The sequence below is a fragment of the Monodon monoceros genome, unplaced genomic scaffold (assembly GCF_005190385.1).
Source record: "Monodon monoceros isolate NGI ecotype Baffin Bay Population unplaced genomic scaffold, NGI_Narwhal_1 Super_Scaffold_8, whole genome shotgun sequence".
In the NCBI taxonomy this organism is placed as follows: domain Eukaryota; kingdom Metazoa; phylum Chordata; class Mammalia; order Artiodactyla; family Monodontidae; genus Monodon; species Monodon monoceros.
The window spans coordinates 32,384,284-32,408,019 of NW_021703785.1; the positions used below are offsets into that span (position 1 = coordinate 32,384,284).

General features: G+C 39.8%; 1 protein-coding gene across 1 annotated transcript; it reads left to right on the plus strand.

Moving 5' to 3' along the window:
• The first annotated feature begins 30 nt into the window (after positions 1-30).
• MZT1 (mitotic spindle organizing protein 1) lies at positions 31-16,550 on the plus strand. Its single transcript, XM_029210135.1, has 3 exons — positions 31-139; positions 8,896-9,041; positions 13,605-16,550. Exons 1-3 carry the CDS (start codon positions 73-75, stop codon positions 13,626-13,628), a joined length of 237 nt encoding a protein of 78 aa, XP_029065968.1. The 5' UTR covers positions 31-72; the 3' UTR covers positions 13,629-16,550.
• The last annotated feature ends 7,186 nt before the right edge of the window (positions 16,551-23,736 follow it).

Here is a 23,736-nt window from a genome sequence, read left to right on the forward strand (position 1 = left end):
GATTGCCCAGGAAAAAGGAAGGCGCTCCACTTCCGGGTCAGGCCCTTCGCTCGCCCCCCCTCGGCCTCCGCCATGGCGAGTAGCAGCGGCGCCGGGGCGGCGGCGGCGAATCTGAATGCGGTGAGGGAAACCATGGACGGTGAGTGCCCGTATTGCCCCCTTTACCTTGCCTCGGTTCCCCAGAGCCCAGGCCCTCGGGCGGGGGTGGGCCCACAAGGACTTCTGATCCACCTCTTGCCTAGATCGCCATCTTTGGAGATCCTCCCAAGGGACCCGCCAGGGCTGCAGGGCTGATGGCCCCATCCTTTGAGAGTCGTCTCTTCGCTCCTGTGTAGTTCGTCGCGAGTATGTCGTTGCGGACCCACGTCAGCCCCGCGAGCGCTCCGCCCCTCCCGCGGCAAACCCCGTGCGCCGCGCACATCCCGCGCCCTCTCCCCGCTGTACGCCCACCTCCCCGCGTCCTTCCTCCAGCGCGCTCATTCCATGACCCCCTCCCGCGCAGGGTCCCCGCGTCCCCCCTTTGGTATCGGCCTCGCGCTCCCCGCCACCCCGCGCCGCAGCCAGTGCCCTGGGCGCCTCGAAAGCGCCCCAGACTGCAGTCCCTTTGCGGACAGTGGCCTCGAGTGTTTGGTCACCGCCACGGCCTTTGTCTCTTGCACTTAAGCAGACGCGTTTCAAATACCCGGTGGAGGAGCAAGTTGTCCCTTCATCAAAATTGCCCAGTTTCGTCTTGGAGCAGGTGATGCCGGTGTCCGGGGGGCTGTGGGCGTATTTATCCGTTTCGGAGCTTGGAGCACGCGGGTAAGGCGTACCCGCAAGTAGTAGGGGAAAAAAAGCGTCTTGGAGTTATCCTCTCTCTTTCTCCTCTCTTATGCCGGCCCTGCCACTTTATACGCCTGGTGGTGGGCTTGGACAAGCTACTTAAACGTCTTTGAGCTCGCTTCTTTTTATTCTGTAAAACACGTTTACTACCTCCTAGGGTTGTAAATATTTAAATAAGATAACTAGGTAAAAACATCTCGAAGGTGACCATTGAAAGATACTTCTTGTGTTATTTTTGTGTATAAGACGTCATCCCACTTGCAGACGCTTTCGTTGTCCCCATTTTATTTGCATCCACTTCTATATGAGTGTTTGATAGATGGTAAACATTGGTGTTTGCACTTTCCAGGGGATACCCACATCGGCCTCTATCTCTGTCAAAACATGGAATTCTCGCTAAGCGGTGTCAGCCTTCATGTCGTGTCTTTGTCTCCACCGTAGGCTCCACTTCCTTTTAGAGCCCCTCCTTATGGACTTGAATTAATTTATTTTTGGCTGTGTCCGGTCTTTCGTTGCAGCGCCCGGGCTTCTCTAGCTGTGAGTTCACGGGCTCCAGAGCGCGCAGGCTCAGTAGTTGCCGTGCAGCATGTGGGATGTTAGTTCCCCAAACAGGGATCAAACCTGCGTTCCCTGCATTGCAAGACGGATTTTTAACCACTGGACCACCAGGGAAGTACCCTTATGGGGACTCCTGATAAAGCTTCTGGCTTTTTCTGCCCTGGAAAAAAGCCTTTTCAAATAATTATTTTTATTATTAGAGCCTTTGCGTCTAATATTTTACTTACCAAGTATCTGCTTTGCCCTTTTTATGAAAAGTAGAATTTTGTTAATATCATATTCAGCCTGTTTTCCCATCCTTCTAGATGTATCACAGCTTATTAGTTTTATTTTGTAAGTGGATATAGGTACATAGAAACTATATGTGTACAACATTATTGTCTTTTATCTTTGCTTGGAAGCCAGTGTGGTTTCTGAACAGGAAGGAGCATGTATGGCCGGATTTCTAGTCAATTTTCTTATGTTAGCTGTGCATAGGTTCCTTAATTATATGGCCACAGGATTCCATTTGAATAGAAAACTCTCATTTTCTCTCTGGTGGAACTCCTGTTATAGAAATGAGAACTGATCATTTGTATTGGTTACATCATCAAGATTTTCACTGAGAGAACTTTGTGTAAAATGAAGATTATAGAGAGTGTAAGAACATGAAAAAGTGAAGAAAGACCAGGTTTTTTTTTTTAAACCAACATTGACGGAGAGAATGTGAATTAAAGAACACTGCTTCTCTACATGCAGTTTGCCCACAAACCAGAAGGTAAAAAAGAAAGGCCCCAGGTTGGCAGTGGCTCACATCTGTTAAATGTGGCAGTTAGATCCTGTCGTGTCCATTGGAACTCCAGACTTACAGAAAATCACTGCTATCATGCCATAATTGGGTCCAAAGCAATCATTTCACATAAAAATGTGAAGTTTAATTATTGCAAAGTTAATGAAAATATTTTCCATGCTGCCTGTAATGATTGAGGCACAGTGGGAAACATAGTGCACGTGCTATTAATAATTGACCATACACTGAACTGAAAAAGTCCTAAATGCAGTCATTTCATAAACCCACCTTCCTCCACTCTCCTTTAAATTGCCCAAGGGACTGGGCTGACCTACTCAAAAACCATTATTATTTGAAATTCTGTTAATGTGGGGTTTCACCTGTATTCAGATCTATCTGTGAGAGCCAATCTGAAGTGTTCAAAACTTTTTGGGTCTGACTGCCCTCCTTCAAGATCTAGTATATTTCTCCTCATCCTCTTCTACCTGCCTCCCATCAGTATTAGAGCCAGCTAAGTGATTTAATATTTTAATTGATGTCAGATGATTTGCAGGGGTTGTAGAATTCGGCTATGAATATTTGTAATTTTATTGTGAAATGAAAGGATTTTGATAAAGGTACTTTAGACAGGAGAGCGGTGGACTTTATTTATCTGCACAGATCACTCTGAAAGGAAGCTGATTGATCCTGGCCCTGATTTAGTATAGGGTCTATTGCATAAGGGCCTCCACTCTCTCTTAGATCCTCAACATTCTCTTCCTGCATTTCCTTTTTAAAATATCAGGCTCTTTCAATTACCTTTCTCCCTCCTCCAATGTACTTAATTGCCCCTTTTGCTTTTCAATGTTTTGAAATTTTAGATACTCTTTGTTGATAGCTTCATACTAATTCTTATTTTCTTAAAAGTTCTAGAGTTTTCCTTATGCCCTAATTTTTTACTACTAGTAATTACGTTTTTTGGCAACTGTGACTCAGATGTACCTCTTCCCTGCTAGAGGCTTCGATGTAATACAATTGTTCCTCAGTATTTTCAGAGGAATTTGTTCCAGGACCCCACACACCCACCTAATACCATAGTCTGTGGATGCTCAAGTCCATCATATAAAATGGAAGAATATTTGCATATAACCTCCGTACATCCGATTGTATACTTTAAATCCTCTCTCAGTTATTTATAATTCCTAATAAATGTGAATGCTATGAAAACAATTGCCTGCACATTCATGGCAAATTCAAGGTTTACTTTTGGGAACTTTCTGGAATATTTTTCTCCAAATATTTTCAATCCACAGTTGCTTGAATGCAGTGTGGAACCCATGGATACGGAAGGCCATCTGTTCTACTTTATGTATCAGATAGTAAACTAGCAAAAGGAGTGAAGAGAGTCCACGGTGTACAGGGCAGTGTCAGTGAAGCAAACGTATAGCCCATGCTTCCACCATCAATCCCGTTGCTCATGTGAGACCTCCCCTTCCTCCGCCTCTTCACTAATCTTTTTCAATTCTTCACTTATCTTAGATTTGACCACTTGTCTTAAACTCTCCCATCCATGCCGCCCACCAGTCTTTTCTCCATAATTGCAATAACTTAGCTGGACTCCCTCTCCACACGTGTTCTACCCCCTTCTAGGATCCATTCTATGTTTTGCAGCCAAAATCTTTAAAAAATGAAAATCTCATCTTGTCACACTCCTGTTTTATGTCTTCTAATAGCCTCCCAAAGTTCTCAAACCTTTAATAGGGCCTTAGTGGATTTTCATGTCTGCCTCATCTCGTATTTTACACGTACTCAGCCCCCTTAATTACACAGCCTTCACATGAGTCTTTCAATCTGTGAATTTACCAAGGTCTCCCCAGTGTAAGACCTCGTGCACAGTCTGTTTTCTTGGCTCCCAGTCTTTGCCCGTCCTCCTGCCTCTGCATTAGTCAGGTTGATTTCTAGTCATCCTCGAAGTCTAAGCTTACTTGTCACTTCTTCAGACAAGTCTTTCCTAAGTTGTGTCCTTCACAGCTAAGTAAGATGCCTTGTAATTTGTTTTGGAAGTATGCTGTCCTTTTCCGTCATTTTACTTGTCATAACTGGAATCAGTTGTTGTTTTAACGTATGGCTCTTTTAGACTGTACTGTCCATGAGGACTGGGACCATATCTGTTTTGTCCACAACTACATTTCCAGCAGTAGCATAGTAGGCACAAAATATATACAGGTACCAATTATACAGTAGACACTACAGAAATATTTATTGACTGATGACAGACAGTATGTGAAGTTAGGATGTAATGATCAAAGTGACTTTTAAAAGAAAGCTTAACGGAAGAAATACTAGTACTGAGATGGCCCTGAAAGACAACGTGGAGTTGAATGCAGGGAAGAGAAAAGCATGAACAAAGGCATGAAGTCAGGAGTAATAAAAATATAAATAAAGTATAAAATATTTATAAAAATATAAATAAAACTATAGCATTTATAGATGAGGGTCTACCATGAGGAGAAAACTGGAGAGAGAGGAGAATTTGAGAGAGAACTGGAGAGATGATGACACAGTTGGAAGAGAGTCAGAATGTGGGTTGTAGTTGTCTGTTGCCCTGTAACAAACCACCCCAAAGTTGGGGGCCTAAAACCACAACAGTTACTTTTCTCTCACAGTCCTGGGTGTTGCCCAAGCTCATCTAGATCAGGGGTCCCCAACCCCCGGGCCGTGGACCGCTCCCCGTCCGCGGCCTGTTAGGAACCGGGCCGCACAGCAAGAGGGGAGCGGCAGGCGAGCAAGTGAAGCTCCACCTGCTGCTCCCCATCGCTCGCTTTAACGCCTGACCATCCCCCCACCCCCCAGTGGAAAAATCGTCTTCCACAAAACCGGCCCCTGGTGCCAAAAAGGTTAGGTTCAGGACCGCTGCTCTAGGTAGTTCTCCCCGAGAGTGTCTTGTGCATTGCCATCAGACAGTGCTGAGTCTGGAGTCATCTCAGAGCTTACTCACATACCTGCTGGTTGATGCTCCTGTTAGCTGGGCCCTCAGCAGGGGTTGCTGTCTGGAACATGTGGGTTTCTTCACACTTGGAGGCTGGTTCCAAGGAGGAGTGTCTCAAGAGAGAGCCTGGAGAGAGCTCTGTTGCCTTTTTAACCCAGCCTCTGAAGTCGTGCAGTGCCACTCTAGGGAATGCCGTCTTCCATGAGCCCTGAGCTCTGTTTGCGGAGAATGCAAGGCCCTGACTGCTCTCTCCTCCTGCTGTTTCTCCGGTTGTGTTGACAGTGAGTAGCAATGAGGGATGAAGTAATATCTACCTCCAGATAAAAAGCAGACTTGCTGCGGGCTTATTGTAAAAGTTGGGATTCCCCAAGCTCAGTGTTCTTCAGCTGTGAATGTGGTCTGTCAATAATAATGTATTCCCTCACAAGGTCAGAGGAGAAAAGCTGCCTGGTCATTTCAGTGTTTGATGAAAAGTTATCAATAAGACTCAAATTTTTTTTTTCTGATTTTAAAGTCTTAGCCAAAGAAAACTGTACATTTTTAACCTGATAAAATATAGCTGCACGAAACCAGCACCATCCTTAACATTAATGTTATGTGCATTTTAAATAAAATTGAAAATACCTGCTTTCAGTACCTTTTTAAAATATTGATATGAAAATTTGCGAATAGCACAGGATAGGGGAAAAAAGACTATCAAAAAGGACATGAGGGCTTCCCTGGTGGCGCAGTGGTTGAGAGTCCGCCTGCCGATGTAGGGGACACGGGTTCGTGCCCCGGTCCGGGAAGATCCCACATGCCGCGGAGCGGCTGGGCCTGTGAGCCATGGCCGCTGAGCCTGCGCGCGTCCGGAGCCTGTGCTCCGCAATGGGAGAGGCCACAACAGTGAAAGGCCCATGTACCGCAAACAAACAAACAAACAAAAAGGACATGAAACTGTTATTTGTAGGTCAAATGATTATCTGAGTAGCAAACAAAAGAGAATCAACAGAAAAACTGTTAGAAGCTTCAGTAGATTTGTTAAGGTGGCTAGCTACAAAATAAAAGTAAGTAATGTCCTAGAGTATTGACACTAACCACTCAGAATATGCATGAGTGAGGTGGAAATCCATTTATGAAAACAACCCAAACAAAAAATTAAAGAAATTGATCATTCACTATCAAAATCAATGATGATTGAGCACTTGCTGCAACTTTTCTGCTCCAAGCATATAAAAATGACAGGAAATAACATTGAAATACAATGGTCAGCATAACCATGTTCAAAAACGAGAAAAGGAAGTCTCCGTTGATTAGAAAGAGAGAGGTTCCCCCCAAAGAATGGAGCAGATGGGAACCATAGCAGGGGGTTGGGAATGAAACCGGGGGAAGGATACTGCCCTGCCTGAGTGAAGCCGGGGGCCCAAATTGTGCCATCTGCCAGGCCAGGGATTGAGAAGCATCATCCATGTGTCTTGTGGGTCTGGAGTCAGGATGCTTCCAGAGGGCTGAAGCCAGTGTGAGACCACCCATTCAAGAACAGCCAAGGATGTCCAAGAAAAACCTCCTGTGGAAGATGAGCTTTCCGCCAAAAGTCACAGAGCACCTAAGGTAGATGAAAAACAAAAATAAACTAACATGAAAATGAAAAAAAGGGGAAAGTGAGAGAAAGTAGTAGTAACAGCTGACCCTTTTATTGAGCACTGTCATATGCCAAACATATGTGCGTCCTTCAATCCTCACAACCGTCCTATAAAGTAAGTACTATCATTATCCCCATTTTCTAGAATAATGAAAGAAAGGCACAGAGCAGTTATCTTGCCTAGTAAGTAATGAAAGTGGAAAATGAACCCAGGTTGTCTGCCTCTGGAGAGCACACTCTTAATCACTCTCTTTTGCTGCTTGTTTCTATGTGAAGCAGAAAACAGAAATCTCAAAAATGGCTAAAGATAAAAACATATAGCCTCCAGTAGGTAAAGGCAGAAACAACAGCCACAAAATAAGGAGTGGTTATAAATAAGCGTTTAGTTGTGAAACCAGAACATGTGATTATGGGGGGAAATTAGAAATCTTAAAATAGAGTTATTGAAATAAATTCAGCAGATAACATGAATAACAGCCTGAATACAACTGAAAAGCAAAGTATGTTGGAATATCAAAACTGAAGAAATGAAAACGGAAAGGGCTGTCAGCTTCCAGCCAAGATAGAGTAACAGGGACTGGATTTACCTTCCTACCTGAAACAACCAACAGAGTCTAGGCAAAACATGCAGAACAATGGTTTTCAAGACACTGGACATCAGGCAAGGAAGGACAGTGATTCCTGAGAGGCAGGAAACAAACGAAGTGAGCCAGATAGCTGCCCCAGCTTCCTACCTTCAGAGTTTTCAGGCCACAGTGCAGTGGGGGGAGGGGAGTAACTCAGGCAGCACCCAGGGGGCACCCTGAGTTGAGCAGCAGCTTAGGGTCCAGGGAGACCAAGGCAGGTAGAGTTTTCAGGACAGAGTACCTGAGAGGAAAGAGCCTGCGCCCAGAGAGAATTCTGGAGATCCGCAGAGGGGTCTCCCTCAAGTACTCAGCATAGCATTGATCACATGTGCAAGGAAAGTACCCAGAAAGCTGGGGAAAGAGCCATTTGAAAGGATTAAAGGGAACAGTACATTATGCTCCACAGAACTGGGAATAGAGCCTGTGCCTACTAGCCAGAGTGGAAAACTTCATAATTCACAAGACATTGTGTGGTATTAATTAGCCCTATGCTAAATGGGACTCTGGTCCTGACTAATGAATCTTAGAGGATCCCAAAGGATCAAACTGTTTATAACCGTATCTCATTACAAAGCTTGAGAAGATGTATAGAAATACAGAAATATCCAGCACCCACCAAGGTAAAATTCACAATGTCCGGCATCCAATCAAAAATTATTAGGTGTGCAAAACAGAAGAATATGACCCATGATGAGGAGGAAATTTTAATCTGTTGAAACAGACCCACAGTTGACACAGATGTTAGGATTAGCAGATGAAGACATTAGAACGGTACTCCATATGTTCAAAAAGTTAAGTAGAGGAATGGAAGATAAAGGTTTTTTAAAAGACTCAAATTGAACTAGAGATGAAAATGAATGTAAGGTATGAAAAAGTGGGAATGGCCCATATCATGAACATCATGAATATTGTAAAAGTTTTCAGGACTTAGACTTAAGTTAATGGATGGCTTAATATTATTAACGTGTTCATTCATCCCAAAATAATGTGTTTTCATACAATTCAAATCAGAATCTAAATGGTATTTTACTGACTGAGCAGTTCCACTTCTAGGAATTTATTCTGATAAAATTAAGTTACTATGTGCAGATACTTATTACAATATTATTTTAATGGGGGAAACATGAGACCATCTAACAAAATAGCAGAGTGGTTAAGTAATGTATAATGTTTCCATAAAATGGAATGTAACCTGACTAATTAAATTACATTGTAAAAGAATACTAAAAAGTGGGCAAATGTTCAGAATAATCTTGATTATGATATATGAATTTTAGATAGATATTCAATGAGTGGTAGAATGTAAACCAAGATGTAGAAAGCAGTTTTGTGGAGGGAGGATGTAAATTTATTTTTAAGTTTCTAGAGCTAGGTAAGGGGAAGACAGTATTACATACAGCAGTTTCCAAATCTAGGGATGCTATGCTAGTTCTCTGGTATTATGCAGTATTACATGAATTAAAAGCAGAAGTATTAATGTGCATGTTTTAAAATGTTATAAGATTTTGTTTTTAAAATTTTCTTTTTACAGTTCTGCTTGAGATTTCAAGAATTTTGAATACTGGATTAGATATGGAAACTCTGTCTATATGTGTACGGCTCTGTGAGCAAGGAATTAACCCAGAAGCTTTATCATCAGTTATTAAGGAACTTCGCAAGGCCGCTGAAGCATTAAAGGTAGAGATTTGTATATTAACTCTCTAAGTAAAGATGCTTTTGTTTAGAAAATGATTAATGATGAAGTTATGTGAAAGATTCTAAACATGATTAAGCTAGCATCTATCATCATCAGGAGAAATTCTGACGGCCAGGAGCTTTGTAGCATATGTTCAGATCACAAAATTTGCTGCTATCTGGACCATGTTGCATTTTCTTAGAAGTTTCCAGTTGTGTTTAGAATTCTCCTTGTATTGTGGGTAATAGTGTCTACCCCCAAAAAGATATGCTTAAGTCCACCACCTGTGACTATGACCTTATTTGGAAACAGTGTATCTGTAGGTATAATCAAATTGAGATGAAATCATAATGGATTAAAGACCAATGTTCTTATAAAGACAAGGGAAATTTGGACACATATATACAAAGCGCACACCATGTGAAGACACAGACACAGGGGAGAATGCCAGGTGATAACAGAGGCAGAGATTGGAGTGATGGCGTCTACAAGCCAAAGAAGGCCAAGGATTGTTGGCAGCCACCAGAAGCTAAGAGGCAAGGAAGGGTGCTCTGCTAGAGCCTTCAGAGAGAAAATCGCCGTGCTGACACCTTGATTTTGGACTTCTGCCTCCAGAACTATGAGAGAATACTTTTCTGTTGTTTTAAGCCACCCAGTTGGTGGTACTTTGTTACGGCAGCCCTAAAAATCTAATACAGATTCACTACTGGGGAGTGGGGTGCTGCTATAAGAAATAGCTAAAAATGTGGAAGTGGCTTTGGAATTGGGTAATGGATAGAGATTGGCAAGTTTTCAGATGCATGATAGAAAAAGCGTAGATTGCCTTGAAGACACTGTTGTAGGTGACTGTAGGTGTTATAGGTGATTCTGGTGAGAGCTCAGAAAGAAGAGAGAAGAACTTCAGTCATCTCAGAGAATACATATATCACTATGAACAGAATCTTGCTAGAATATGAACATGAAAGGTGCTTCTGGTGAGGTCTCAGATGGAAATGAGGAACATTAGTTATTGGACACTGGAGGGGAAGGCCATCCTTGGTATAAAGAGCACTTGGCTGAATTATGTTCTGCTGTTGAAAGGAAAACAAAACTTGTAAGCAATAACTTGGATGTTTGCTGGGGAAATTTCCAAAGTATGGAAAGTGCAGCCTTATTTCTCCTTGCTGCTTACAGTAAAATGTAGGAGAAATGAGAAATTGAGAAAGGAACTGATAAGCAAAAATGAACCAGCACTTGCTTTGGGAAGTTCTCAGCTTACCCAAGTAGCATACTCTGGAAAGAAGGCCGAGAGTGTGGCTGGACAACCTTTTGGTGAAGAGATTAGGTTGTGTGACTCAGATGCAGTCCACCATCTCAGCACGAAACCATGCCAGCTGAGACTGAAAGGAGCCAGTACAGGATGAAATGAAGGAAAGCTGCCAGACTTCTGGGATTGCACAGGCAGGAACTGGCTTTGGAGCTACCTGGCTGTGAATGTATGCTTATCCTTCAAGAAGAGGGGAGAGCGCTTCCCTGGTGGCGCAGTGGTTGAGAGTCTGCCTGCCGACGCAGGGGACATGGGTTCGTGCCCCGGTCCGGGAGGATCCCACATGCTGCGGAGCGGCTGGGCCCGTGAGCCATGGCCCCTGAGCCTGCGCGTCCGGAGCCTGTGCTCTGCAATGGGAGAGGCCACAACAGTGAGAGGCCCATGTACTGCAAAAAAAAAAAAAAAAAAAAAAAAGAGGGGAGAGTGGCTCAGAGGCCAGGAACTGCTGAGGCCAGTGGGCTGGACTGCCAACATGGACCCAGAGGACCACTGTTTTTCAAATTCACATTCACCACCTTTTTTTACTTTTTTTTTTTTTCTTTTTTTTGTGGTACGCGGACTTCTTACTGTTGTGGCCTCTCCCATTGCGGAGCACAGGCTCCGCACGTGCAGGCTCAGCAGCCATGGCTCATGGGCCCAGCTGCTTCGTGGCATGTGGGATCTTCCCGGACCGGGGCACGAACCCGTGTCCCCTGCATCGGCAGGCAGACTCTCAACCACTGCGCCACCAGGGAAGCCCCACATTCACCACCTTTTAATTGCTGAGACTGGAAACAGGAAAAACATTGTGTTCCCTCTCTTGCTTGCACACACTATGATTTTAAAATCTCACGATTTTTATTTCCATGTTTATGTAGCACTCACTCACGAATACTGAAACTTCAAGTCAGTCCCTCTTAAACCTTGTCCAAGGACAAAATGGCTTCTCTCTACCCTTCTTTCCTTTGAGGATGTAGGCGTATAAAACCTGTAGCTTACCCATCTCAGATTAAGTTACTCTCCAATAAGTTCCAATAATTTGGGTCATTGGTTTTGTGCTTTTTAAAACTTTTTCATTATTAAATCTGGCACAAAAAGGTAAACAAGACACATTTACAGAGCAAAAATTTATCATAAAGAGAATACCTATACAATTCTCATTGCCAGCACCCTAAAAGTTCCCTTATGCTCCCCCATCACTAACCTCTCTTTCCCACTACCCACTCCAGTAACTACTGTCCTGATTTTTATGGTAGATACTTTCTTTTAACAATTTTACTGACTAAGCATGGATCTCTAAACACCAGTTTCATTTCGTAAAATTTTTGAACTTGATATAAATGGAATCTTGCAGCACCGTTCTTTTTTTAAGTGTAAAATTTATATAGATTTTAGTATACTCAGAGTTGTACAGCCATCACAATTAACTGTAGAACATTTTAATCACCCCCAAAAGAAACCTTACACCCATTAGCAGGCATTCTCCATTCTCCCTTTCTCTCAGCCCCTAGGAAGCATTAATCCACTTTGTCTCTATGGCTTTGTCTATTCCACACATTTCATATAACTTGTGACCTTTTGTCTCTGGCTTCTCTCACTTAGCATAATGTTTTCAAGATCCCTCCATGTCGTAGCATGTATCAGTACTTTATTTCTTTTTATTGTCAAATAATATTCCATTGTATGGATATACCACATTTTATCCATTCATCAGTTGATTGGCATTTGGGTCGTTCCCACTTTTTGGCTATTATGAACAATGCCAGCACAGTTTTTTTACTGGGTTATTTCATTTGACATTATGTTTATGAGGTTCATTTCTGTTGAGTATAGCTGGAGTGCATTCCCTTTCACTGTAATAACCATGTTTCTTTGTACAAATATACTATAACTTATTTATCATTCCTACTGTGAATGGATATTAGGTTGCTTCCAGTCGGGAGCCATTACAAATGTGCTGCTGTTAGCTTAGTTCTCCATGTCTCCTGTTGCATGTATGTGAGCATTTCTGTTGGGTGGGTATCTAGAAGTAAAATTGCAGGATCATAGCTTATGTGTATCTTCCACTTGAAGAGGTAATGTGAAACTTTACTGAAGTAGTTGTATGAATTTATATCCCCACCAGCAGCATATGAATTTCCCTTGCTTCACATCTTTGCCAACACTTATTATTGTGAGTCTTTTTAATTTTAGTTGTTCTGGTAGGTGTTTATGAATTTGTCATTTTTTTGGCATTTCTCTGAGTACCAGTGAGATTGAATGTGTTTTCACATGTTTTTTGGCCATTTTCTTTTGTGAGATATCTTTTCGTGTAGCTTGCCCATTTTCCTGGGTTGTCTGTCCTTTTCTTTGTGGGTAGTCTTTCTTTAAATATTTTTGAAATAAACCTTTTGTCAGATATACATGTAAGGTTTCTGATTTTTTTAATCAAAAATTTTAAATAATTATAAAAACTATTCAGATTTTCTGTATTTTAACTCACGACTGTTGCTTTCATATGACAGAAGAATAACTGAATAATACAATAAGAATAGCTAATATTTATGAGTACTTTTCCTTTTGCCAAACTCAGTGCACTAAAGGCTTTCCTTGCATTGTTTCCTCTATAATCACAACAGGGATGTGTATTACAGCTAGTAGTAGTTTACCGCTAAGGAACCCGAAGCTATGGTGACTAACTTACTTCTCTCAGGACTTACAAGTAGTTGAGTTGGGAGTTGAACTCAGACCCTCTGCCATCAGAGTTGTTAACTGTTAAGTTTCTACCTACAGTAAGTTCTAAAAAATATCTGAGCCTGCTATTTAAGAAAGGATGAAAATGGTGATTAGAACTGGGTCAGTGGACTATAGCCCGGGAACATTCCCTGGCTTAGTGTTGTCTCATAACCCTGTTGATAAAAACAAAAGGTATCATAGCCTTTCATCAGTACATTTCTGAAATTCCAGTGGAAGAGGATTTATTTAATATACATCTTCCACAACTATAAGAATTTTTGTTCACCTATGCTGGAGTTTGAAAGAGAATAAGGAGGCAGCATAGGAAGAGATTTTTGTATGTAATGCAATTTGAATGCTACTGTTAGCCTAGCAATCAGTTCAAAAGGTAGTTCAAAGAATGTACTGCAAAAAGTGAAAACCAATGCCTTATCCTGATAAAAGTTCTTTGGTATATGTGGGGGAGGAGTTGTTTGTTAATAACAGTGCAGTATTGACAAATTTATTTCCATGGCGTCTCTTTTTCCATGGTTTTATTATAATGAATCATACTTTCTTATTCTAGGCTGCTGAAAATATGACAAGCTGACTTTCTGAAGAAATCCTGGTGAGATATGTCAAGCTCTGCAAGAGGATTGAAGATGGCATTGTAGTTAAGAATGTACAATGAAATCACTGCATGTAGCAATGTGGAAACGTTGTCCTTTTTAAAAGAATTATAAAACCATAGCTTTATAAATCAGTGAAAGTGGCTTATGGAGAAAACTATCAGTTGTGTTTACACCACATCTTTTTTTTTTTTAACAGTTCTAATGCTTTGGCACTGCTGTGTTCATATTTATGTGTTCCTTATTTATAGCTCGGATAGCTTTAATTTTCTAAGCAGTCTGTCTATCAGATGTGCACATCTGCTGTGCCTGGTTGAAGTATAGTGGAACCCTTCAGTAGTAATGTTGTAGTTATGACTTGTTGACATTTCCATTATAAACTTTAATTTTGAATTGTTTATGCAAAATAACTGTGGATTTATGTTGTATTAGGCTGGAAGTTGACAATTTCGGCTACCAGTTGTGGATTTTGACTTAGATTCATTATGCATATCAGAATCTTGTTTTTTATAAGAGCATGGAAAAACATTTGTTGTAAACTGCTCTTTAACAAAGAATATTTAGTTTTTTAAAACAAAGTTTGACTGGCAGTTAATATTGTGAAGCAGATCATATTTGTATTGATTGAAAAATGAAACTTAGAAACTTAGATTTTAAAAGTAATGACAGTGCTTAGTTTACTATTATTTATCATTTGAATCATTTAAATTTAGTGAGAATATTAATAGAGAATATTAATTCTTATTAATAAATAAATATTTTTCTTATTTTTATACTCTGTAAATCACGGCCTTAAAAATAATAATGCATAATGAAACAATTCCAGCATGAAAAGTCTTTTTTACTTTTGTTACATAAAAATAATTTGAGTGCTTACTTAATATACCTTGAGTGGTTATCTAGTTAATCACTAAATAGATGGTGTCACTCAACAAATAATGTTAATTATTTTCTGAAGGAATAAAGGTTTCCAGTCATTAAACAAAAACCAAATAATCAAGTGTTCTGTATCAGGAATTCTAAATATGCCTTTCTAAGATCATTTTTATGTGTCATTATTTTTACCCTGCAAGTTTTAACTAATTGAAGTGATGGTTCAAAATAAATTTTAGAAAACTTAGGATAGCATGGATTCTGTTCCTATAACAGAATCTCAGTGGAATACTTTTCCCAAGACTAATACAAATTTAATCCGATTTTTTAAGACTTTGTTAGCTTCCATTTAAATGATAGTATAGGGTCTTCCCTGGAAATCCCATCCAGTGGTTAAGACTCCACCTTCCAATGTAGGGGGTGCAAGTTTGATCTCTGGTCAGGGAACTAAGATCCCACATGCTGCGGGGTGCAGCCAAAAATTTTTTTAAAAACTGATAGTACAAGCATATACTCTTTGGTAGCAGTTTTTGTTCTTCAGGCAAACCAAAGTGATTTTAATAAGGCTTAATAATATTTAATGACAACCTTCTGTTCTATTTTAAATCTAGTCTTTTGACCACTTTGACTTTTTAAATACATGACATCTTTACCAAGTGCACTGAAGGTCTATTATAGGGAGAACTGGTTGGGAGACAATAAAAGTTTTGATTGTAAGTCATTCATTTAATTAAAAAGCATTGCCAATACTGCATGTTGTTATTTATATACAATCGGAAAAAGGACATTCTTGTCAAGTTCCAAAATTTGTATATACTTTTAGGTCATAAGAGTTAATAGTTTTATTTATGACTTTGTAGATTATGTTATTTATGTGTGAAACAAAGCAGGAAAATATATTGAGAAGGAGTTATGTTTATAGAGGACTTTCTTAATGTGTTACATTTCTTAAATGTAAACATATTTCTAATGCATACTTAAGTAATGTTTAAGGAAACCAAAGTAATGCATTGTTGTGCATGTTGGCAGTGTCAAAAATAAAACCATTTTGGTGGTATCGGCATGTACTTCTGATTTAAAATACGCTTCTATGAATTCAACTTGTGTTTCTATAGGTATTTGGTAAATATTTAGATGCTTATTTGTTATGTGTGATTGAAGACTGTTTAAAGGTAGGCTTTATAATTTACAATTTCAAATTAGTCTTGAGGTGGTAAAATGGAGTACTTTTCTCCTGGTAATGAAAGCATATAGCTATAACATTTCTTCAGGCTTGGAAACAAAGTTGGCATTTCAAATATGTGAGATTATATTTTTCTATATTTCAAATAAGAACTTTACATAGTGGACATTACGAAATTTACATACATGTTTCAAACATGCTATATATTTTTAAACTTATATTTAAATTAATTAAAATTTTAGTTTCTCACACTAACCACATTTTTTATTGTAGTACATTATACACAACATAAATTTTTCCATTTTGACCATTGTAAATTGTACAGTTCAGTGACATTAAGAACATTCACTTTAACACCTTCCTCAACAATAGAGCCAAAATCTTTTTAGACATGGTTTAAGTGACAGTTGGGATCTCTGTTAGGAAACTTTGGGGTGAATTGTGTTTCCCCAAATCTGTACGTTGAAACCCTAACCTCCATACTTCAGAGTGTGACGTATTTGGAGGTAGGGCCTTTAAAGAGGTGATTAAGTTAAAAATAGGTCTTTAGGGTGAGAACTAATCCAAGCTGACTACAACCCTTACAAGAACAGGAAATTTGGACACACAGAGAGACACAACGGGGGGTGCATGCGCCCAGAAGAAACCATGTGAGGACACATCAAGAAGACGGCCATCTACAACCCAAGGAAAGGGGCTTCAGAAGAAAACAAGCTGCCCAGGAACCTGATCTGGGACTTCAGCCTCCAGAACTGTGAGAAAATAAATGTCTGTTGTTTAAGCCACCCAGTCTGTAGTTTGTGATGGCAACTGTAACAAACTAATAAAGGAACAAATATTTATAAAGTGCCTATTATCAACAAACCATTGTAGTTGGTCTACCCGGGATAGTAAGCAAAAGCTAAACAAATTGGGAAGATGAAATAGGCTTTTCTTGTAACACAGCCTTGATGGCTGCCTTACCCCCTGTTGGTGAAGAAGCACCCTGTGTTTAGTCCTACTTAACAACTCAGCTAAAAATAGCCCAGAGACCAGCCAGCCACTTGGGAAACCTGAATCTGAAATAAGAATAATTTTGGCTGGTGATAGTTCTGAAATAATAGATTTCTTATTTTCGAGGTACATGCTCCCTGTAGTTTTGAAGACTGGCACAATTGAAGGTTACCATTTAAATTAAAAAGAATCTTTGGGAAAGTCTGCATTTTATGTGGCAGAAATGTGTATTTCACTAGTATTGAAACCTATATAAAATAGAAATCAGTTGAATCACTTACATGCAGGCAGCCTGAAGAGTCTCAAGTGGACGGTATTGCTGAGAAATCAAGATGGTAGCCCACTGTGGATTAGGACGTCACAGAAGAAAGCAGATTAATATAAAAGTGCTTTGATATTCACCAGTGGCAAGGGTGTTTTTACACAAACTACATTAAATGAACGGTTGGATTTTTTTACATAACAAAAATAGAAGATGGGCTTGCTTTTCTAAAGAATCACTTGAATCATTGAAACATTTTAAAATGTAAACAACAAATGTTTCTATGTCTATTTCTAAAAGCAGATATGAAGTTATTTTTACAGAAATTGCTCTCAGAGGGAAATCATTGAGATAATAGGAGAGAACAGGATTTATATGTTAGGGGAGAAGGCAAACAGTCTAGAAAAAGTAGATCTTGTTTGCACATTTTTGGCAGTAAACTAGTTAGCTGGTAATCTGTCCTTGAGTAAGCTGAGTAAAGGCATCAAAACAGTTTTAGATGTTTGTGAATTCTCCAGAAAACAGTGAGCCCTTCCATCAGCACGTCCACCTTGCTGAGATCAGGTCCACACTACTTCCCTCATGAGGATGTGTTACCTGGGATACTTTAATAAGTCAAATTATACAAAATTCCATATGGAATATTTAATGAAATTTCTAACACTTGTGCAAAGAGAAAGCAAACACTAAGCAATAGAGTGTTAGAAAAGAACCTAGTGTGGTGTGTAGGCGCAGAGGGGGGATCCATAGAAGTAGATTATTCTGGCTGAAATGGAAAGTTATATTTAGGGGGAGGTAGGAGAGGGCCGAAAAGACAGGATGAAGCCAGATTATCAACATCCCTGAACGAGTTCGACCTTCATTTCACAGGCATCAGAGAAAGGAAGAGATGGGGTAAACTCTGTTATGGAATTTGCTTTGCAAGTGCAGTGCAGGATGAGACCAGAAGCAGGGACTTGTTATTAGGCTGTGACAGGAGATGGTAACGCAGGCCTAAGGTTCAAATCGGTAGATTCAAGGAACAATAAAGAAGAAAAATGCATGAGATTTAATGGCACATTAGGGGGAAAATAGAAAAACTAAAGTGACTTGAGTTTTTAACCTGGGTAGCAAAGAGAATGATTTATCAGTAAATGGAAATCAAGAAGGGAATCTAATTTTTCTGGAAAAATGCATTTTAGGAATATATTGAACATATATATGAAGTCTCACCCTTGCCTACCTCCCAGTCCCCTTACCCAAATCTATTCTTTTTTCCTGTAGCATTTATCACTCTCTTAATACAGTTTACTTAGTTGTGATATTTACTGACTATTGTCTGTCTCCTTCTACCTGAAGAAGCTCCACAAGGGCAGGGATTCTGGGGGGTTTTGTTCATTGGTGTGTCTCAAGCATGTTGAACTGGCATGTAATAAGTGCTCAATAAATATATGTTAGCTGAAAGCATGGGTAAACTCAGCACCCAAGAAACAATATCCACCATGCAGTTTAAAAATAATAACACATATTGAGAACTTGTTCCATGCAAGGCATTGTTTGGTGCTTTAAACTGAGGCACAGAGTGGTAAAGAAATGGCTTAATCAGGAAAGTGGCAGAGCCAGGATTCCAACCCAGGTGAACTGATTGTAGAGCTCACACACATCATGTGCCTCTCACTTTATGTCACCATCTCGTGGGGTGAAGAGGCAAGATGGGAGGGGCTGAAAGAGACTGGGAATCAGATTCCCAACCGTAGTAGCTGAAACGAAGCAGAAGCTGAGAATATAACAAAAGACTAATGATAGATGCTTAGCTTCTCCAGGGTTCTTTTCCTAACCAGAATGCTATTGCTGATGTTGGTTGGCTTGTGAATTTTTGTGACATCTCTGTGGATCTATATTATTGCATTTTAATAACAAGTTAAAACTATTCATTCTTCAGAAGTACTGTACTTGGAGAGCCCAGTTTTAACAACAACAACAAAAATCTCTTGTTTTATGAAATTCACTATTGAGCTCATATACACCAGGTATTTTAAGTGTTGTAAAAAAAAAGGTGGTACATCTGACAGCCCTAAATAGCAGCCTCAGGAAGTCTACCTCTTAAGTGATGATGCTTCTTTGTCCATTAGAATAGAGCAGAATACCGGGGTATCTTGTGGGTCCCCAGGAGCTGAATGGAAATGCAGGCATGTTATATCAGAAGCAGTCCACATTTTCACCTCTAGCTACTGAAAGCAGTAGATTGCCAGATGCACACTTGAAAAGTTACATCAAAATCCTTTGAAGAGGTGGTTCTGATAATTTTACTTTCAAAAGGTAATTTTGGAAAACTATGTCACATGTTAAATTTTTTAGACAGTCTACCTGCTCTCCTACAAGTAAAGGGTCTTTTTACTGTAACAGCTACAGCTTATACTTGAATGTGCTTATTGCTATATGTTGAAATATCTAAATAATGTAAATTTTATAAAAACAAATATAAAATATCTACTTCTGACTTAAGTTGAAAGTCCCAGTCTATCAAACTAATCTAACATACCACCCACTTCAGTTTCACACCTTTTAGCACTGGAGAAAACTGAAACTATGTGACTGCTCCAGAAGGAGACAGAGTTTTTGTTTTCTCTCATTCTAGTTTGTATGTGTAGTCAAAAGATGTCTGAAGCCCGCCAGGAAAACAGCAGTGGAACCTGACCTGCTTGTGGGGAGATCATTGTATGTTTTAAAAGGTAAGTGATCCAACAAGGACCAACTGTATAGCACAGGGAACTATATTCAATATCTTGTAATAACCTATAATGGAAACGAATGTGAAAAAATATATATATGTAACTGAACCACTTTGCTGTTCCTGAAACATTGTAAATCAACTATACTTCAATTTAAAAAAAAAAAAGGAAATGATCATGTTTCAGCAATTCAGTAAAATTTATGTCATGGACACTTAATTACATCTCTCTAGGCCTCCTGAATTTCTTCAATTGTATCATGTGAGCTTCTTCAATTGTTTCATGTGAGTTTTAGCCTAGACTCTCCAACGCCTTGCCCCCAAAGTCTAGATTTCTTAGGGTGTCTTCATGATTTTTACCACGTGTGTATACCACTGAACTATTATTTATAACCATTTTTCTTTAAATAGGCCAGCTTAAAATAATCTAAATATGTTGATTTTTAAAATAAAAATTTGCATGACTACTAAAAAGGAAAACCAGCATCATTTTCCCTAGCTAGAAAGTAGCTATAAAAATAATTACAATGAAAAATAAACACAGACTTACATCTTAGGTATTGTCTTCAGAAGCTGTGATACTGAGACTGGCTCTTTCTGTGATAGAAAAGAAGATGAACAAGTTTTAGAGACAGAGAATTGAGTTATCAAAAAGATGAAAAGAGTTGAAAAAAATGAACTTCTTCACTATGGCATTTATTGCATTTGAAATGTACTGTCCCATGTACCACCCCCTTTGACACCCATCCTACATTTTGGAAAGCCACTACCCTAGGTAATCCCCAAGATTCATTTTGGCTCTAATCATATAGTTTAGCAGAAAGCTCAAGTTTTGGGGTCAGACAGGCATGGATTCCATATGCCCTATCCAAGCCTCAGTTTCTTTATCTGTAGGATGAGGATAATAATATATAGTTCACAGTGTTATGAAGATTAAGTGGAGATATGTAAAATCCATAGCTTACCACCTGGCACATAGTAGAGGCTTCATAAATATTAATTTTCATTTTATATTTTACATTAATTGGACTTATCTAGCAACCTAATTTCAGGAGCTGTTACCGAGTACTACTTGCCACACATCAGGCCAATAAATCGAGAAATGAGATATTGGGGGAAGGAATAGTGACTTTATTCAAAAAGTCAGCAGATTGAGAAGATGGTGGACTAAGGTCCTAGAGAACCATCTTACGCGAGGTAGAATTTAGGCTTCTTTTATACTCAAAGGGGAGGGGGTGTGGCTGTTTGTTGCAAACTTCTTGGTCTGAGGTCATGATGTCCCTGTAAACCTCCAACAAGACACATGTTATTCTCTGTTCTGCAACTTTTTAACTCTATATGAATAGAAAAGTGTTATACACTTAAAGGTCAGAACCTTGAAAATGGGCTATCCTGTATATTTCAGGCTACAGGCACCATTCATAACTCGAATCAAAAGCAATAGATTGCAGGGCTTCCCTGGTGGCGCAGTGGTTGAGAGTTCTCCTGCCGAGGCAGGGGACGCGGGTTCGTGCCCCAGTCCCGGAGGATCCCACATGTCGCAGGGCAGCTGCGCCCGTGAGCCGTGGCCACTGAGCCTGCGCGTCCGGAGCCTGTGCTCCGCAATGGGAGAGGCCACAACAATGAGAGGCCCGCGTACCGCAAAAAGAAAAAAAAAAAAGCAATAGAATACAAAGGTTAAAGTAGAAGAAACGGATCTAATATGGAGTCAGATTTGTTCCTCCGTATTACAGAGTGGTTCAGTGGTTCTGATTACACAAATTCAAAATACAATCTTTTCTCACCAGTGGAATCAGACCTGATGTTTCCATAAACTCCTGCTTTTATATACTCTTTTTGGAAATATAGACAAAACGTTTTTAAATGTAAGCATATACTGTGTTTGTATAGCAAGGAAAATCAAGACATCCTAGCAATAAAACTAAAAGATTAATATGTAGCTAAATTTTAATGTAAAGACTTGCATAGCTAATTAGTGAAAGGAGCCCATGAGGATGAGCGTGTGTTGGGAGAAGTAAGGATTATGAATAATGTTTAAATCTCTATGTTCAACATAGAAGAGCTTGTTGTTCAGTTGCTTCTGATAAGCCCAGTGGGAATATCAGTGATCTTTGTTCCTGTTGAACACTGAAAATCATCATGTAGAATAGGAGAAAATAGCTGGCTAAACAGGAGCTTCCTTGGAAATCTACTAATAGAAAATTGGGGGAGAGAAGGGGTAGCCTGGGAGAAAGAGATCTGCAAGGTTTCATTTTAGCCCTGGATAAACACCGTTCCTGCTTTTACCCATCTTTACCTAATAGAAATGTAAAGGGCCAAGTTCAGAGAGAAGGAAAGACACAAAAGCATTTTGTGTGGAACAAAGACAGAAGTGCTTCAATTTCACAGAAATGGCACTCTGTATCCTGAGCTGTTCTTACATTGAAATGCTACTGCACAAAGACCTTGGGAGCCCTGTGGTCTTAGGAAAAACTGGTGTGGACTTGACCTTTCAAGGTAGCAAGTCACTAGCATGACTTAGAAAGGAAGAGAGCCGTTGTGATGGATTATTATGACTCCTGCACTGTCACTTTCATCAGTTAGGACAGGTTTTGGAATGTATGTTGGGATGTAGCCGTAAATCTGGTTAACAAGGGAGCCCCTAGGGAAAATGACGTGTGGAAGAGAGAAGATGCTTTCACACCTGGGATTTCTCAGCTCCCTTCTGTTCTCCCTTTCAGCATTTTGTGCCAAGATTTCTTGTTTTTCCTCACAAAGTCAGATCGGAGCAAAGGAATCCAAACGAGGATTTACTGATAATGCATCACCCCTTTCTGGGGAAAGCCAAGTCCTAGAAGAACCATTCAACTTGAAGGAATGCAGCCAGCTAGAAGCACAGGGCAGTAGGGGAGGGGATGAGATTGGAGGGTGGAGAGTTTTCAAGGTCTTTCGAATCATTTGACTGCTGGACACAACGCTACCTGAAGCCATCCAATGGAAGACGAGCTCAGCATCAGCTGAAACCCACCTCATGACCCATGAGTAACAGAAGCTAAAGATGGAGCGCTGCTCCCTCTGGCTTTGCTTGCATAGCCTTGTCCTCAGCTTCTCATTTCAAATGTAATTCACTTCTCCTAGTTAGCCCCCATCACTCAGCTGTCAAACATCATGTGCCATTTCTCACAATCTAGCCCCTTGGGTAGCTTCTTGACAAATAACTGAAATCTAGTCTGCATTGCACTGGAAGCAAGATAGGAAAAAAGTACTGTTAACGTTATTCTTCCAGAAAAACCAACTGGAGATGATTTTTCATATACTATTCTAATGCATCAAGCAGGCTTAACATAGTGGTTAAATTATCAAGAGCCATTCCACCCCCAAATAGGGATGGTCTTTATAACACTCTTTTTTTCTCTCAAAAGTTATTGTTTTATTACTATTAAATATTTCAGGCATAAATACGGTCTATGATATGACAAATAATTTTTTGCCCTTTCCATAGATAAAGACAGAAATGTTAACAGCTCCCTTTTCTCCTAATTCAAGTTCTAATTTAAGATTGTCCAATGATTCAATCATCTAATCATCCTTGCATTAAATACGTTATCATAGTATCTCCAAGATTCTCACACTTCTCTCTCCATCCATATGTAGATGAACATTGATACCAGCTTGTGAAAAATTAATCCCTTGTTTCCTGGGGGCCATGTCACCCTCAGTGGAATTGCTACTCTTGGTCCTGGAATTCTAGCACCTATTACAAAACGTAACAGGGAGTGAATGTTCAATAAATATTTATCAAATTAATGATTTAACAATCATACATAGTTGTTGATAAAGTTCACATGAAATCTTCCTTCTGTGATTATTAGCATCCTTCTTTCAACGTAATCCTGGAAAGCCATTGTTGACTGGCGTATGCTGTCACTGAACTCTGACATTTCTCTGTCCTTGTTTCAGGTTTTATGCTCCATCTCTGTCTCAATAATTCCCTGGCTTCCTGGTCAGATGGCATTGCCATAAAACCTTGTTGAAAGTATACCTTCAACAAGTTTAGTTGTTGGAAGCAATATAATTCTATTCTCCTCT